Source organism: Emydura macquarii, unplaced genomic scaffold (assembly GCF_026122565.2).
Source record: "Emydura macquarii macquarii isolate MOO-44397 ecotype Brisbane River unplaced genomic scaffold, CSIRO-AGI_Emac_v2 contig_1253, whole genome shotgun sequence".
Taxonomy (NCBI): Eukaryota; Metazoa; Chordata; order Testudines; family Chelidae; genus Emydura; species Emydura macquarii.
Window position 1 is genome coordinate 77,688,076 of NW_027131390.1, and position 18,946 is coordinate 77,707,021.

The 18,946-nt window shown below is 37.2% G+C and overlaps 1 protein-coding gene across 4 annotated transcripts in view; it reads right to left on the reverse strand.

The window, feature by feature from the left end:
• Positions 1–992: 992 nt before the first annotated feature.
• XIRP2 (xin actin binding repeat containing 2) overlaps positions 993–18,946 on the reverse strand; it is a 142,858-nt gene continuing 124,904 nt past the window's right edge. For 3 of the 4 annotated variants that reach the window (XM_067549304.1, XM_067549305.1, XM_067549306.1), the window contains 3 exons: positions 9,415–18,904; positions 5,762–5,895; positions 3,438–3,575 (listed from right to left, as the gene is read on the reverse strand). In XM_067549304.1, the coding sequence (XP_067405405.1) occupies positions 5,801–5,895; positions 9,415–18,904 (9,585 nt within the window). In that variant the 3' untranslated portion in view covers positions 3,438–3,575; positions 5,762–5,800. Of the gene's footprint in view, positions 3,576–5,761; positions 5,896–8,886; positions 8,889–9,414; positions 18,905–18,946 lie in introns of all 4 variants that reach the window. The other variant, XM_067549307.1, reaches the window with a different exon arrangement.

An 18,946-nucleotide genomic window follows, 5' to 3' on the forward strand; every position in this document is an offset into this window, starting at 1 on the left:
ACTCAGGAGGTGGCCCACAAGTAGTAGAAATGTATTAAGAACGTTTTGGGAATAGGAAGAATAAACAAACTGCATGATATATTCTCTCCGATGAAAAACTATCTGGAAGGGGAGAATTTACTTGGAAAGATCTGTGAATAGACATAAGTAGCACCACATCACCCTGTCAATTATGTGCACCAGGCTGCCTGTTGAAGAGGCAGTAAATATGACCTAAAATCATTGTAGGCTGAGGTTCTGTAATGTCTGCAACTATCTTCTAAATCACTGGGCATCCACTGCAGCTCTAGGCTTCCCACTTCTGGGGGGAAATCCAGGCTCTGTTGAAGTCATTGGGAGTTTTGCCATTGACTTGAATGGAACCAGGATTTCACCTCAGATGTGTGGCTTGCTCCCTTACTGTATTACCTATACTTCCCTATTAGTGGTTTGGCCTTTCAGCATGGTCCACAAGCTATCTCCATCCACCAACATTTATATAAGGCCAGCTATCACCATAGTATCTCCTTTCATGCAGCAAGCTAATTACACTTAAATGGGGTTTCCTACATTTCATAAGCATAGTTTGGGGGTAGTGAGAGACATATATAGTGTGTAACTTCAGATGGGAGATTCCCTCAACATATGCACAATCACAGCCCCACATTTGGGTAATGTGCTGTATTCCTGGAGATATCTTTTGCTGCTACCCCAGCACGATAGTTTTGTGGTAGGAGTATGCTGCTTAAGCATTTGTAATTTATGTAGGAAATTGGCTACCTGTTCTACTTGGAAATTACTCCAAGTGATCACCACCATTTCATAGCATAGGGTGTGGACCAGTGCTTGCAGAAACTGATAGTTTTGAACACCATATTTTGGTGTTCAAAACTATCCAGAGATTTTTCCACATTCACTGTGACAAATCTCCTCTTAAATTAAAATGATTACAGTCTGAATAATTTCACAATTGTTTTAGAAAAAGTAGATTTAAAAAATATTCAAAAGATAGATTTTGTAAAGTGCTTTTTTATTATGCATTGTCAACAGTTAAATGATGTGTTGCTGTTTCATGCAAGCTATAATAATGTTAAGATAGCAAAAACATACTATGCCATAAAAGCGTTAAGGATAAAAAGTGCTAAATCTGAATAAGATTGTACTGTTTTAAATCTGAAACTGAGGAGTTTGTTTAAAATAATTTTTGAATAATTTAGTAAAATAACCTCTGTTTTATTCCCTTGTTTTCCCACATCTTTAATATTGTCCCAGTTCTACCCTTGATGTTCTTCCTCATGCTATTTCCTCTATAATTTTACACACCTTTTTTTTGCTGTCATGCAACATAACGTGCAGTACACATCTCAAAGCTTTGAAGGGACATCAAAATTCCAGGTAGACAGCAAAATGATATAATATCCATTACTATTTGCTCACTGGTTGTGGCCTCTATTCAATTATTTAACCAAGTACTTCATGATGTTGCTAGAAAAAATTTTTTTCTAATATAAACTAACAAAACAAATGTACATAATTTATCATGGCAAAACAGCTTACTTACTTATAGAAATAACAATACATGAAAAAAAAAGTTGTAGAAATATTTTTCCTCATTCTTCTGCACACCAGGTGCTTTACTACTTAGTTCATTACAAATGATAAAGAGCAATGTTGAATTGATTCATGTATCAGCAAGATAGTCATATTGTTAAAATATTGCCTACAGCATACAGAATTGTAAGAATACAAATCATTTTCATCTGAACTGGAAAAAAAATCATATTTTTTTGCCACTCCATTGACTGAAAGGTAATTTAAGCAAAAATAAAATATGAATTGGTGATATATAATACAAATAAACATTCATATATAATCTCTGTATATTAAGTTTCTCAAGAAGTGCTGTAGAATAATGATTACAGAAATGCCTAATCCACTAATTGTAGACATAAATAATATTTTACCACATACTTTGTGAGTGACAATTTTAGCTGATCATTTAATTATTTTATTCATTTTCATCATAGCATCTATTTCTTTTGATTTGCTCTTCTACAGTAAGATGCTCAGACTTGATTTTATCTCCTTGAGATGATGGAACAGCTATATATCTTGAGCTCAGTAAATCTAAACTTGTGCTTGAGCCATTTGCTGATAGTTCCATTATTTCACCTTCTTGACAGATACTAATATCATTTAGTTCCATATCAGAATTCCCATGTTCTTTAGAATATGGACTGGAAGCATTTTTAGTTATGTCTACAGAATTTAACAGATCAAAGTCTAAAAACATGTAATCTTTTTCAGGAAAGGAAGGTTTTTTCACATTATCACATAAAATAGTATTTAACCTATTGTCATTTTCTGGTTCTTCCCCAATGTTTAGCAACTTGGTATCAAAAGGGAATGTTGTATTAGTGGTTTCCTTTAAAACTAATACGTTGCTGGTACAAGGTTTTTGACAAGTGTCATCTGTATTAATTTGAACAAGACTATATGAGGTAACAGTATTTTTATCTTTGGAGTTTTGTTTTTCAAGTGCAACGGTTACAACATCTCTAGAATAGCTTTCTTGAAATTCAGGTTTACCATGAAGTTCTAGCTTTTCAAATGAATAGTCAAACATGGTGTGATTTGCATGGCTTAATTTTGTTACTGGGTTAGGTATAACTGAGAGAGAGGTTTCCTGCCTACAAATGTTCAAGTGTGAAGAAGTTGTATAATTATTATTATTATTACTCACATTGAACTCTTTATGATTATCTAGTACTGTCTCCTTGTCTGTGTTAGTAACCTGTGAAACTTCTACACCACCAGATTCATTACATTTTTCATCTTGCTCCTTTTCAGCACTCTGCACAACCACATTATGTTCATTAACATCCTTTCCACTTTCCTTCCTATTCTCTGATCCCTCTATTTCATTCACCTTATCTTCCACATTCTCATTTTTTTCATCTTTTTCCTTACTGCCTGCTTCAGTTATCTTTGCTTCATTGATATTTGTAGCTTCTTCCCTCTCAGACACAGAACTAAAAGATGACTGTTGATTTTGTTGTGAGTCAACAATGTCACCTTCCCTTCGCTCTTCTTTCTCTCTCAGATCAGTATGGATATTTTCTATTTGAGGGTCATTTTTATTGCCCAGAGGTTTATTTGTGTATGTACTGGAGACTTCTTGTGCAAAACCTTCTGGGGGCCACTTTGGCTTATTCATTTTAACCTCTTCTTCAATAGAAAATGTTTTTTGGGGTATCATATCATCTGTAGAAGGAGGCCATGTAACTTTTAATTTGCCTCTTTCTGTAGATCTTTTCAAATTGTCATCCAATGTTTCAGAATACCCATATTGAATATCTGAATGCAAGTCTGTTTCAATTTCTGTATTAAGCTTAGATTTGATAGTTGTCTCATTACTTGGATTTACCTCTTCAGCATGAACATTGTCAATTGAGCTTCTTTGGTCTTTGGAACTCCATAATTCTTTATGTTGCTTGTGTCCAAAACCTTCATCATAATTTCCTTTAGACTTGAAAAGCTGCTTAAAATGGGGTTTACAGTACATTTGTCCATGGAGAGCTGCATAATTTCCCAAGCTGTCAAATGGAAGAAAATTTGTTTGATAGCATCTATAAATCTATCAAGAACATTGTTTCATAGACTTGGGGGACTGGAAGGAACTTCGAGAGGTCTTCTAGTCCAGTCCCCTGCATTCAAGGCAGGACCCAAGCATTATCTCTAGACTATCCCTGACAGGTGTCTGTCTAACCTACTCTTAAAAATCTCCAGTGATGGAGATTCCACAACCTCCCTATGCAATTTATTCCAGTGCTTTGCTTAACTTCCCTGACAATTAGGAAGTTTTTCCTAATGTCCAATCTAAACCGCCCTTGCTCCAATTTAAGCCCATTGCCTCTTGTCCTATCTTCAGAAGTTAACATGAACAATTTTTCTCTCTCTTCTTCGTAACAACCTTTTATGTACTTGAAAACTTCATGTCCCCATCAGTCCTCTCCAGACTAAACAAATCCAATTTTTTCAATCTTCCCTCATAGATCATTTTTTCTAGACCTTTAATCATTTTTGTTGCTCTTCTCTGGATTTGCTCCAATTTATCCACATTTTTCCTGAAATTTACCACCCAGATCTGGACATGTGACTCCAGATGAGGCCTAATCAGCGTGGAGTATAGTGGAGAATTACTTCTTGTGTCTTGCTTACAACACTCCTCTAATACATCCCAGAATGATGTTTGCTTTTTTTTTGCAACAGTGTTACACTGTTGATTCATATTTAGCTTGTGATCCACTATAACCCCCCAATCCTTTTCCGCAGTATTCCTTTCTAGGCAATCATTTCCCATTTTGTACGTATTCAACTGATTGTTCCTTCCTAAGTGGAGTACTTTGCATTTGTCCTTATTGAATTCATCCTATTTACTTCAGACCATTTCTCCAGTTTTTCCAGATCATTTTGAACTTTAATCCTATCCTCCAAAGCACTTGCAACCCCCCTCAGCTTGGTATCATCCACAAATGTTATAATTTAACTCTCTATCTCTGCCATTATTTAATCACTGATGAAAATATTGAACAAAACCAGACTCAGAACTGATACCTGGGGGATATGTCCTTGCAGCTTGACTGTGAACCACTGATAACTACTCTCTGGGAACAGTTTTCCAACTAGCTATGCATCCACCTTATAGTAGCTCCATTTAAGCTATATTTCCCTAGTTTGTTTATGAGAAGGTCATGTGAGACAGTATCAAAAGTCTTACTGATGTCAAGATATACCTTTTTATAGATTGGCACTATATTTGCCCTTTTCCACTCCTCTGGAATCTCTCCCATCTTCCAGGACTGAGTAATGGGCCTATGCTGTCCTTAGTCTTCCTCCTTGCTTCTAATGTATTTGTAGAATGTTTTCTTATTACCCTTTATTTCTCTAGCTAATTTAATCTTGTTTTGTGCCTTGGCCTTTCTAATTTTGTCCCTACATACTTGTATTATTTGTTTATATTCATTCATTCATTCATTGTAATTTGACGTAGTTTGCACTTTTTGTAGGACTTTTTTAGTTGACATTATAAGAACTCATAAATTACATTTCTATAAATATCTTTACACATATTTTAGCAAAGACAATAAAATTTACTTTTAATTTTAATGTATTGTTCTTCCAAAAAAAGGGGCTTCAGTATTGGCAACTTTATGTATTGTAAAAACTAAAAGTTTGAATAGTATTTTTGGTAGCAAGAACCTCACTTTATTTTTTTAATTATTTTTATTACTGTAAATGGATTATTATTCCCTACAGCTATAGAAACACTTTACAATAAATGGACTAAACTTAACGAAAGAAAGTTAAGCTGCCAAGAGGAATGATCCTTAGCATTTTAAGTTAATGCCTTTTAAATGTTCATGACAGTTGCCACTGTATATGGTAGCCTTGGAGAGTGAAGTCCTTCATTTATTTTCCTACAGAACAGATGGAAAACATGCAGTACAGTCCAAGCTTCTCTACAGTTCTCTAGTAGCACACTCAGTTCTTTTCTTGGATGACAGGATTTATTTATGTTCATGTTTATTCAGACCTGGATCCTGCTCCAAATGAAGGAAAGGGAAAAATTCCTATTGACTTTAGACTTTCTTGCCTGGAAAAGCTCTCAGTTCTCTTGACTTCTGATTCAAAGCTCTGTCTGCTACAGGGATGCCAATTACAGTGGTACTTGCACCTCAAAAGCAGATTTTCTATGAACGAATTGGTAGTTCCTTCTTACCTTAATTTACTGCTGCAGTGGTGACATCGGAAACATGATTTATGAAATATTTGTTTGTCGACAACTAGACATTCCATTGGATAAACTTTCTTTTGACAAAGTATGCATGTTTCCTTTTCCTGAAGTTGCAGTTTCTAGAACCAAAATTATAAAAAGGTTATATATCACTCCTCAGCCATGTGTTAGAATGTATTTCTAAAAGATGTTACTTTATCAGTCCATGCACAAAATGTCTTGTTTATATGGAAAGCTGCAATGCTGATTTTCATCAGTACATCCATGAATGGATAACTAAATTACCAATTTCAGGGACAAACTATAATTCAACTAAATGTAACACTTTGAGAGCAAAATCCTGTTCACTTTCTCAGGTGAGTAGACTCATGAATTTGAATGGGACTTCACTTCAGGAAGCCAAACAGAATTTGGCCCTTTATACAGAATAAACGTTTGTTTGTTAAGGTGAGATGGTATCATAAAAAGGAATGTTAATTAAGTCAGATTCAGTATGTTTATATGGAACCCATATCTTTGAATCTGCAATGTGATTTAGAGATATATAAGCTGTGGGTGAATGTTTGAAATTCTGATTAGAAAGCTTTGCTTAATTATGCTAGAAGCACATCAAGGAACTTTATTACTGCATTAACCTGCAAACTACACACACATGTTGCAAATATGATAGGGATATAATTATCTGAGCTTTTTACAGTTTTAATTTTCATGGCTGGTATTTTGTTCAGTTAATTTGCAAGAGAGAATTAGCTACAATACTGATATTCTTCTTCTTTTATGAAGCATAATTGATTGTAAAGGAAAGTAGCTATACTCTAAACTACAAAGCACCAGTAGAAAGTTTATTTCAGGGAAGTGAGGGGCAGGAGGAGAGGGAGATAAAACAGTCTGCTGGGCTTGAAAAAGCTACACTGCTATTCTGTCTTGATTTATGAATTATTATAAAATCAATGCTAATAGGCAAATACAAATAATATATCATTATAGTCGGCTAAATTCTCTGCTGATGAGAATGTGGCCCGCATTGCTATAGTATTTGTATTTGCCCACTAGTATCGATTTTATAGTAATTTGTAAATTAAGACAGAATAGCAGTGTAGACTTTACAACTGCTCCTATATCTCCTAACCATAATTAAGAGCTGTGCAAAACATCCAAGAAGAAATTCAAATCTTCAAAATTTGCTTAGCAATTACCTGAATGCAAAATTTTTCCCATCAGTGAATAAATTAATCAAAGGTGGTCATGAAGTTATCTTTGTACTCATGTCCCCGAAAATTTCATGGCACTTTTTGTGGTACTGTCTAGATATAGTTACAAACTGTATTGTTAGCCTGAGGGAACTCTGGAGGATCATTAGTGATGTGGAGGATGGGGTAGACTGCACCCTCAGCAAGTTTGCAGACAACACTAAGCTGGGGGTGTGGTAGATATGCTGGAGGGTAGGGATAGGACACAGTGTGACCTAGACAAATTGGAGGATTGGGCCAAAAAAAGCCTGATGAGATTCAACAAGGACAATTGCAGAGTCCTGCACTTAGGACGCAAGAATCCCATGCACTGCTACAGATGGGGACCGACTGGCTAGGCAGCAGTTCTGCAGAAAAAGACCTGGGGGTTACAGTGGATAAGAATCTGGATATGAGTCAACAGTGTGTCCTTATTGCCAAGAAGGCTAATGGCATATTGGGCTGCATTAGTAGTAGGACTGCCAGCAGATTGAGGGACATGATTATTCCCCTCTATTTGGCACTGGTGTGGCCACATTTGGAGTACTGTGTTCAGTTTTGGGCCCCCCCACCACAGAAAGGATGTGGACGAATTGGAGAGAGTCCAGAGGAGGGCAACAAAATTATTAGGGGCCTGGAGCATGACTTATTAGGAGAGACTGAGGGAACAAGGCTTGTTTAGTCTGCAGAAGAGAAGAATGAGGGGGGATTTGATAGCAGCCTTCAACTACCTGAAAGGGGGTTCTAGGGAGGATGGAGATAGGCTGTTCTCAGTGGTAGTAAACAACAGATCTAGAAGCAATGGTCTCAAGGTGTGGTGGGGGAGGTCTAGGTTGGATATTAGGGAAAAAAATGTCACTAGGAGGATGGTGAAGCACTTGAATGGATTACCTAGGGAGGTGGTGGAATCTCCATCCTTAGAGGTTTTTAAGGTGCAGTTTGACAAAGCCCTGGCTGGGATGATTTAGTTGGGGTTGGTCCTGCTTTGAGCAGGGGGTTGGACCAGATGACCTCCTGTGGTCCCTTACAACCCTAATCTTCCAGAATTCTATGATTCATACGGTATTTCTACAGGTTCCCTGACTGTCTCAGGGATGTCTACGTTTGGAGCTAGGCGTGTGATTCCCAGCTCGAGGAGACATTTCCACACTATCTCTGAGTTAGCAGGCTAAAAATAGAGCCTAACCATGACTGCATGAGTGGTGGGAGGGGCTAGTCATCCCAAAATTACTTGTCTAAGATACTAGGTATGTACTCTGAGTGACTAGCCCCTCCCATTACTCACACTGCTGCAGCTACGCTCTGTTTTTAGCACTCTGGCAAGGGTATGTCTCCTCGAGCTGGGAATTGCACCTCCAGCTACAAGTGTGCCTATACCTAAGCTAGAGACAGTGTACTAAGGCTACGTCTTTATTGTGCAGTTAACCCAGGTGAGAAGTATCCTGTCTGAGCATCACAGTTAGCCTAGCCTGGATGTGAGCAGCCACACTGCAATATAATGTAACTTAAAGCAGCTCCAAACTTGGGCCAGTGATTTTCCTGTGTGGATGGTAGGGAAGGTTGGGGTAAAATACAGGTAAGAGCCCAGCTTAACTGTGCAGTGAAGACATATCAAAGTGCAGTCCTGGATGGAGCTCTTAAGGCATGGGGACCAGACCTCTGTGGGACAAGGAAGAGTCTCTTAGGCTCTTAGAGAGGAGACAGAGGGGGGATATTTCCTCCAAAACAATGGATGGTAATATTAGGTAGTAGTGTGAAAGTGACATTTTGCATTTTTGTATATTTCAGTGCAAAATAAAATTTCAAGGTATGAATTTACCCAGCATGAAATGGCAAAAGATTTCACATTAAGTTTTGTAAACAACTTCTTTACTTTTGCACACCTTTAATAAAAACCTACCTAAACAAAATTCATTTTTGTTCCAATTCAAGATCTGTGGTTTAGCAAACTTAAAACAGATCCATACAAAACATGCAGACCATTATAGCTATATTGTATTGCATGCAAAAACAAGTCGCTTAACTATTTATCTCAGTGAAAAGCACAATGCCACCTATTTGCTGCTGTAAGAAATCAAATGCATTCTATACATATTTTATGATGCATTAACATATATATTTTTGTTCTGATACTAAATTCAAATACAATATTTACCTTGGCAAAAATGTCCTCAAAACCCAACATATCAGTATTTGTTAGTCACACATTCAGCACATCACTTAAAGCAGATGCCTTTGAAAAGGGAAAATGATTAAAGGTTGCTGAGAGAAAAAGAGAGAGACAGCAAAAGTGAGGAATAGTTTGTTAGTTTTATGTTACTTTTCATTAATTGCACAACATACTGAGATTGAATCATAGTGTTTTTTTAAAGCTGTTAAGGTTTCTTCACACTTTGCATGCTTATTTACCACTGATAAAGGCTGATTCCTGATGGAAGCTAGTTCTCACTTCAGCATCAGAAGTATCTGAGACAGTGTAGCCAAGACTATTAAACACTCTTTCACTCTCCTGCCACGTCTTCTGAAAATTCCTTAGTAGTTCTTCTGGTGAATCAGCAGCAGAAATATCCAAAATGTGACCTGAGATTACATCTTCATATGTTGGAGGTGCATGCTTGAAGCCAAATCCTGAGTGCTTACCATCAGTATTTTGTGATGTGGAAGTGGCAGTTTTTGATTCAGTGACTGTGTTGGCAAATCTATCCAGACTAGTAGAGCGGTCCAAGCACACCACAGGTTCAAATGAGTGTCCTGTATCTTCACCTTGCTTTTGTTTATAAGATGTATCTTCTTTTGGATCTCTTGGCTGCCTGCAATGAGACTTTCGGAAGCTATCTTTCCGCTTTTGATTCTCCAGAGATGTCACTCCAAATTCATCCTTGTTAAAAGTGTGTCTGTCTTGCTTTATTTTGCTATTCATTTCACTCTTTTCAAAAACTCTCATCTGTGATTTCATATCAAATCCTGGATTGTCCTCCAATTTCCCTAATAAGATATCCATTTCATCTACACTCCCATTGTCTACTCTTTCAACTACCGTGATTGGTTCTTTTTTGCTATGTCTTATTTGTTCAGAGGCTTCAAACCTATGAGTAAACCCTGACTGGTCAATCTTAGGTATCTCAAACTTTTGTATAACTGAAATTGCATCAAAACTTTCTGTATGTGGCTCTAAGCATTCTGGAATGTTTACTGGATCTTGATGCATGTAGTTGTTGTTTTTCTCTGCTTTTTTATTTTCTTCACGTATTTCTTTTATGTCCTTTACTGTACCAGCAGTTACTTGAGATCCATTTATAGTTGCTGAGGACAAAGGCTCCATCATAGCATGTGTTTCAATCTTAATTTGTCTACGAAGGGTTGCAGGAGATTTAATAATTTCTGATCTTTTTTCTACAATGGGAACTGATGTTACTGACCAGTGCTGTGTTACTCCTTGAGACAGCTTTGCTGTGGTGCCTTTCAGTTTGGCAAGTTGTTCAGAACGGCTCCTTGGAGGAGAAGGGGAAGAGGCTGGCTTTTGTGTTCTAGATTTTGGTGTTGCAGATCTGTGTGGTGGGGAAGGAACAGGAGTACTTTCTCTTTGGATGGGAGATGAAGAGAGTATTTCCTTGAGAGGAGATTCTGTCCGTTTAGATTCAATTGTTATATAAGTAGGTGATGGTGATCTCATTCTTAATGCTGGAGAAGTTCTGAATTCTGTCTGTCTGATTCCACTGGACTGCTGTATAATTTCACGGTGCATTGTTTCTTCTTTTCTAACCTCTTTCATTTTAGATGAATCTCTTCTGTTGGAGCCAATGCTGATTTTTGATATTTTCTGTGCTGGGTCTCCATAACTAACAGAGTCATTTCTGGATTTCTCTGTTTTTGTGGACATCATAGCTGTCTGGATTGTATCTTCACACGAGGCAAGTATTTTGACTGCTTGCTCTTTAATATCTGATAGCTCTTCTTTCATCCTCTCTAAATTATCTTCTGTTGCAATATGAACTATATTTTTCTTTCTTTCTTGGTCTATCAGCCATACTGGGATGTTATTTAAAAATGTCTGAAATGCTTTCATACCATTTTTATTTGGCTCCGCTTCAAACTGTTTTACTCTAGACAAAACTTGCTGCATTTCCTCCCGTTTCCTCAAGAATTCTAATATATCGACTGCACACTTTTCATCTTTCTGCTGTGATCCTTTTGGTGGAGGAGAAAATAAAGGTTTGTTCTGTGTAATCTCTTGTTTTGGAGCTGTCTTCTTTGGAAGGACTTGTTTTAGTTGTATGCCCTTGTCTTTGACACATTCTCTTTCTTGCAGACTATTATATTGCTGGGATAACTTTTTATTTTGAACTTTATTTTCAGAAACACACACATTCTTTTGCTCAACAATTTGAGTCTTTGAGTCATGACATGTATCAATTATGTTTTGCTTGACTACTTTCTCTGTTGATTTATTCTTAAATTGATCTTGTTTTTTTAGAATTGTTACTTTTTCCTCTTTTGGACAAACTAATACCTGGCCCTGATTTACTACTTTAGACAATGAGACTTTCTCATGCCTGAATTTGCCTTTTTCTGTTTCCTTCTCATTAACTATATTTTGTTTCACTTGATTAGAATCTTTTTGCCTTACTTCCTGCATATTCTCTATATGTCTTAAAGGTGGTTTTTCTGTCAGCACCTTTCCATCAAAATGCCTCTTGTGATATTCCTTTGCAACACTTTGTTTTTTCCTAATGGTAGTACTTATGTCTTCTCTCTGTTCTTTCTGATTTTGTTGTTTGACAGTATTTTGAGCATTATTTCCTTGTTTTTTGTGTGTCTCAGAATCTTTGTGTACTTCATGTAAACTTTGATCTACAATCGGAAGCTTGATAGTTTTAACTTTGAAATGAGGGGAGATAATTTTATTTTTGGACACGTGCAACTGCTCCACATTCTTCAGCTGCTCTGTCTTATGCAAAGTATGTTTCTGATGGATTTGTTCCATTTGACAAGATAAATTATGTTTTGTAAGATCCTTTGAACCTTGTAGTGCTTTTTTTCTAATGTGATCTTCTGATGAGGTTTCTAAAATGTTTTGAAGCTGCTCAACAGCTGATGATACTACTAATGATGCAGACAGTTGTTTATCATCTCGAGATCCTGTTGCTTGTAAATTGACTTGAAAGTCAGAATCGGGGGGTGTCATTTTTTGTGACATCACAGCGGGAACTGAACCTTGTAAAGGAGTTTGATCCTGCTTGTTTGATTTTTGTAATGGTACACAGTTTACTGACTCTGTTTGAACTGGACTTCCTTGAGCCTCACTGTTTGTTCTGACAGTCTCATGACACAAAGTTTTGACTTGCATTTTCTCCATCTCCTCCCTTTGCTGCCTGTATTTTTCTTCAGCAATCATTAAAGGGGTTTTAAATTTTCTGACATAAGGCTTAGGTTTTATTTGTGTTGGCTCTGCCGGAAGGGAAGGAGATCTTTGAAGGGGAAAATCCACTCTTTTCTTGGCCAGTGGAGTCTCTTGCAGAGCTTTGGGTGGAGGATTAATCACTTCTGTAACCAACGATGGCCTTTTTACCCCTTCTATTTTTGTATGTGTTGTCTTCTGTTTCTGTTCCTGGCTAACCACATTCACCAGAGTTATAGAATTTTTGCTTTCTTCCACTGTTTTGGTGATATCCATTTCTCTGTGTGTCTGAAGAAAAGTTGGTTCAATTTTTGGAGGCATTTTAGACTTGTTAATTTGTAGCCCCTTAGGAGGTTCCATTTTGAGGAATTTCTTTGAGGATGGAACTCCAGCTGGCTTACCTGATGATGATGTTTTAACACTGGCATTAAATTGCAGTGGCTCAGGCAGTGACTGTTCTGGATATTTTGAAAAATGTTCTTTCTTTTGCTTTGGTTGAGAAGTAGGAAGAATCACCAAGGGTGAGGGTGGAGGTGGTAGAGGGAGAGCAGGCAGAAACTCACTTTCATATTTGTCATCTATTGGTGGCGGTGGAAGAGGAAAATGATCAAACTCAGCTTTAGCCTTGTCCAGAGGTGATGGAAACATCTGTCTATCAGATGGCATCATTAATGGAGGTGGAGGCGGAGGCAGAGGAAATTCAATTTCAGATGATGCTACTGATGGTGGTGATGGTGGAGGAGGGGGTGATGGTGGTGGAGTAGGTGAGGAATCTATTTCTGGCTTGTCTTTCCCCATGGTATTCTTGGCTGGATTCAGAGGATTTTTCACTGAAAAGTGGAAGTCTGACTTAGCAGCTCCCACTTGAGTCTCTCCTACAAACTGTCCTACAGATTTCTTATTTTGCTGATGAACATCTCTCTTTTGCTTCCTTTCAGTTTCTTTAAATTTATTGTGTGCTTCCTGTGTGACTTTTAATTCTTGTTTTTTGTTTATACTCTGTTCTGCTGTCAGGGGAACTACAGCTTGCCCCAGCTGAATGTTTATTTCATTCTCTGCAAAAACCTCTCTAGAATGCTGAGCTTGTTTTGTTGCTTGCTTTACCACTTGCTTTTGAAAATGGCCAGCTGCCTTAGAAATCCCATTAGCCAGCATTTTAACTGGCTGAGTAGCTCTGAATTTGGAGCTATCAACATAAGTTGACATTTTTGCCTTTGGTCTTGTCTCCTTCTGACAATTTATGTTGGAATATTCGTTGTCTTTATCCTCATGAAGTAGATTCTGGTTTTTTTCAGCTATTTTTTCTATGGGCTGCACGCCACTGGAGGTGCTATCTTTCTTCAGAGCTCTACAAGTCTCTGATTTCTTTGTTCTCACATCTCTCTTAACTTTACCATGGAAAGAAGACTGGCTGGCCACATGTTGATCAGTAAGATATTCTGCTTCTTTTTTTACATTGCCCTGGATTCTGCTTTTATCCATTGATTCATCCACTTTTTTGATGACCATTTGTTGAGAATTAGATAAACTCTTTAGATGTTTTTTATCTACATCAAACGACCCAGTGCTCTGTTCTTGTTCTAAATGGATCTTTCTAGTACCTTGTACACCTTCCCTGAAGGAAGTCTCATTTTCCACATGTGTTGCCTCATGACATTCATGGACAGATTTAATATTCTTTTGCAGATTATGTGACCTGTTAGTTTGGTGCTGGGCTAAATGCTGTTTCTGGATGGTGCTTTTTACATCTTCATGACCACTTACTTGATGCTGTACCATTTTCTTTTCTGCAGAGGTTTCTAGTGTGTTTTCTACAGCAGTCTGAATATCTCCTTTGATTACATCTTCTTTGTCTATATCTTTGAAAGACTGCTGAGCTTCTTTTAAAGATCTTAATGTTGACTCAAGGTCACCTCGAACAACCTCCTCTTTCAGAATTTCATTTTTTGTATTTATTATTTTTTCAAAGGACTCAATGGCCCGCTTGATATCGCCAGGGATGACATCAGGCTTCTCTGTTTCTTTCAGTTGATAGGCTGATTTTTTAAGACACTTCAATATTGTAAGAATGTCGGCTTTTATAATTTGTTCCTTTTCTGTAAATTTTGCCTGATTTATGGCCTGACTGAGAGAATTTAGAGTTGCTTTCAAATCACGTTTTACAATATCTTGTTTGTTTACATGACAAGATTTATTTTGTGGCTCTGTCACAAAAATTTTAACTGCATTAGCCACATCTCCAGGGATGATGTCAGTTTCATTAACTGTACGTTGAATCTGAAACTTCTGTTTCTTTAGTAACAGCTTTGTGCCTTCTACATCACCACCAATTATTTCCTCCTCCTCTTCCTCCTTTTGTTTCCTGGTTGTAAATGTTTCAGTTGACCCTGTTTGGAATACCTTTAGGCAATCCAAAGCTCCAGATTCTATGCATGTTGTGAAAAACTGAACATTGCCCCTCTCTGAATCATCTATTTTCTCTCTTTCTGATGTTTCATTATGCATTGCAGAAGACAGAAGGTTGTGAATAGTATGTTTCACATCACCACCTATTACTTCATCACGCTGGATTTTATTGCCATCCCTCTTGTGAAGGAGAGAATAGAGTGTCATTTTAATATCACCTCTCTCATTTTCCTGAATTAAAATTCCTCGTTTTACAGAACTATCTTCACTAAACAGGTTTTTTATAGCTTGCTGTATATCACCTCTCACTACCTCTTCTTTTTCAACATGAACATCTGTTGATCTGTTCAATAATTGAGCTTTGGTCAAATTGACATTGCCCTTTTCATCTTCATTTACTGTAATTTCTCTTTTGGTAGTGCTTCTTTTGGACAACAGGTTCATCATTATGTTTCCTAGATCCCCTCTAATAATCTCTTCCTTTTGTATTTCAGGAGTCTCTTGATTCATTAGTTTATATTTTGCCATTCTGACATCGCCAATTTCATCTGCCTCAAGGATAATTCCATGATATTCAATGACTTTGTGAGAGTAAAGTTCTTTTAAAGTTTCTTTGATACTTTTCCCTATAATTTCTTGCTTTTCAGACTTATTTTCATTAAATTCATGGAAAGGTGTCGTTTCAAAAAGCCATGTTGTTGTCTTTACATCTGACTGTGGAATTTCTTCTCTGGTTATCTTTATTTCACTTTCATCAGTTTCCTTAATTGAATCTAAAGGCTGGTTTTCAAAAAGCCACACAGCATGCTGAACATCACCTTCTTGCACATCTTCCTTTGTGACTGTCTTGACATCTTTATACTCTGACCTCTCTCCTCTAATCTCATCTAGAGTGTGTGTTTCAAATAACCAAGTGGAAGTTTTAACATTGCCGCATTGGATTTCACTGACACTTACTGTTCTTACATACGTGCCTTTATTGAGTCCTTCAAACTCAAATAAGTGTTTGTTTGCCTTCACATCACCCCCCTGGACGTCATCAATAGTGGGCACAATTAATTTTTCATCATCTGAAATTTTGTCCAGTGGTTGTGTTTCAAATCTGTATCTGACCGAGCTAACGTCTCCTTTCTGAATATCTTCCTGGGTGACAGCTCTAATAACATACACATTATCTGATTCATTAATAGATCCTAAAGATTTTGTTTCAAACAACCACCTAGTCCCACGTACGTCTCCATGAATCACTTCTTCCTTCTTCACTGTTTTCACTTCATGATAATACCCTTCTTTGTCTTGAATTGCATAAAGTGGCTGGGTTTCAAACAGCATTCTGTAGTTTTTCACATCTCCCTTTGTTATTTCTTCTTCATTAATAGTTTTCTTGGTGCTGGTATCTGCAGATCCATCTTTAATCTGGTCTAAAGAAAATGTCTCAAATATAAAGCAGCCTTTTCTTACATTCCCACCCTCTATATCTGTAACAGTTCTGACTAATGTACCATCTTCTGGGTTTTCTTTTATTGCATCAATAGAATGATTTTCAAAAAGCCATCGGCAATGTAGAACATTCCCTTTCTGTATATCTTCACTTTGTATAGTTTTAATTTTTTCCGAAACTTCCTCTGAAGTGAAATGTATGGTATCTAGTGACTGGTTTTCAAATTTATACTTCATGGTAGAAACATCCCCAGGCTGGATATCAATTTCCACTACTTGTTTGAATGCCTTTTCTTCTCCTTGTATATTTTCTAGATTTTCTGTCTCAAAAAGGAAACATGCTGTGTGGACATCACTTCCTTGAATATCCTCCTGATTCACAGTGTGTACTTTTACTCTGGTTTCCAATTCATCCTTTATTGCATCAAGTGGCTGGGTTTCAAAGAGCCAGGTACAGGTTTTGACATCTCCTTTATGTACTTCTTCACTGTCAGTCACTATCTCAACTTTGTCATACAGCGATTCCATTGGCTGTGTTTCAAACAGCCATCTGCACATTTTTACATCTCCTTTAATAATGTCGGTAGTCTGTTCTGTTTTACTTTCTTCACTTTCCATATTGCTAAAATATTTAATAGAATCAAGAGGCTGAGTTTCAAACAACCATTTAGCTGTTTTCACATCACCTGATTCTACTTCTTGTGAAGATATTCCTTTGATAATCTGGATTTTTTTAATGCTCTCATCAAATTGGTCTAAAGGCCTTGTTTCAAACAGCCACCTGCAACTTCTTACATCACCTCTTAAAACTTCTTCTTGTCGAATTGTTTTAACTTCATGATATTTACCAAGACTATCTTGAATTGCATATAAGGGAGTTGTTTCAAAAAGAGCTTTATTCAATTTTACAGTTCCACTCATTATTCCTTCCACATGGATTTTATGTGATTCATCATATTTACTTAAACTGCTTGATTCAAATATATGTTTGCAGCTACTCACATCTCCCCTGTCAATTTCTTCGAGTTTCACTGTTGTTACAAATTCTTTTCTTTCTTCTCTAATCTGTTCAAGAGGTTTAGTCTCAAAAATCCATTTTTGATGTCTCACATCACCTTTTTCTTCTTCAGTGGTAACCACCTTTTGAAGCTTACTAACATCTGGGCTATCCTTTAAAGCGTCCATTGGTAGGGTTTCAAATAAGTGTTTAGTAGTGCTTACATCACCACCTATTATTTCTTTAGGTAGCAGATGAGTTGAGTCATCATTATCTTTTAGGGTAGCAAGAGGCTGAGTCTCAAAAATCCAGCATTTTCTAGAGACATCAGCCCCTAGAATAGTTTCTTTCTCAATGACAGATACTTCTGAGTCCTCTCTAATAGTATCCAATGGCTGCGTTTCAAATAACCACTTTGCCTTGTGTACTCCACCTTTGATGCTTTCCTCCATAGAGATTCCACGAACAACTTTAATTTCTACAGAATCTTTGTTAATCATATCTAGGGGCTGTGTTTCAAACATCCAACGTGCTGTTCTCACATCTCCTTTTTCAATGTCTTCTCGGTGAACAGTTTTAATCTCCAGAATTTGACCTAAGCTGTCTCTAATAACATACATTGGCTGAGTTTCAAAATGCTTTATGCTTCTCTTCACATCTCCTTTAATCTCTTTCAGCTCAGATTTCAGCTGCAGCAAGTTAACTTCGTCCACTGAATATAGCTGCCCAAGTTGATCCAGATGCTGGGTTTCAAACATGTACCTCACAGTTTTGACATCACCTCCAGTAATTTCTTTAATGAAAGTTTCCTCTCGCTCATTGTCATGATGCATTTTATTCACTGAATCTAATGTCTGGGTTTCAAACATCCACGTGGCTGTGCGGACATCTCCTCTAGCTAAGTCTGGAATTTTGTCTGTATTTTCTGCAGAGTTTGAAGAATGTGTACCCAGTGCATCAATAGGTTGTGTTTCAAACATCCAGGTTGTATATTTTACATCTCCCCCTGCAATGATTTCTTGATCTGCAATGCTTTTAATATTGCTCGGGTCTGGAGATTCATCTTTGATTGAATCCAAAGGCTGGTTCTCAAAGATCCATCTCATAGACTGAACCTCTCCTTTTAGGATTTCATCCCATTCTAGGTATTCTCTCTCTGGGCTCATACACTTCTGAGGGCTATTACCAGTGTTTTCAAAGACGTATCTAGCTTGCTGTACATCTCCTGACACACAGCTGCCTATTTCAACCTTACTAGATACAATATCAGAAACTTCATTAAAATATTCTTTTTCTAAATTCTTTCTTAATTCTGGGTGAATATGTTTGTATAAACGTTTTAATTCATATAAATTTCTTTGCTTTGAATATAAATCTTTAGGGATTATGGGCTTTGATGGAGAGGTGGATGGTTCAGGGGACTGGGAAAACTCTTTCATTTCCGATGGCGGTTGTAGTGGGTTTGGTAGGGGAGGCGGAGAAAACTCTTCTGTGCTTCCATGTTTAGGGGACTTGGTGTAAGCAATAACAGCAGCAGCAGTTTCATACTCTGATTTTCGTGTCACAGAAGTTTCATGTACTCTACTTGCTGAAGCAGTGGCAGCAGGAGAGGAGCTCACTGCAGAAGGCCATACAATTTCTTGGTACTCATTTTCAATCTTTAGGGGACAAAATTAGTATTTTAAAAACATTATTTCGAA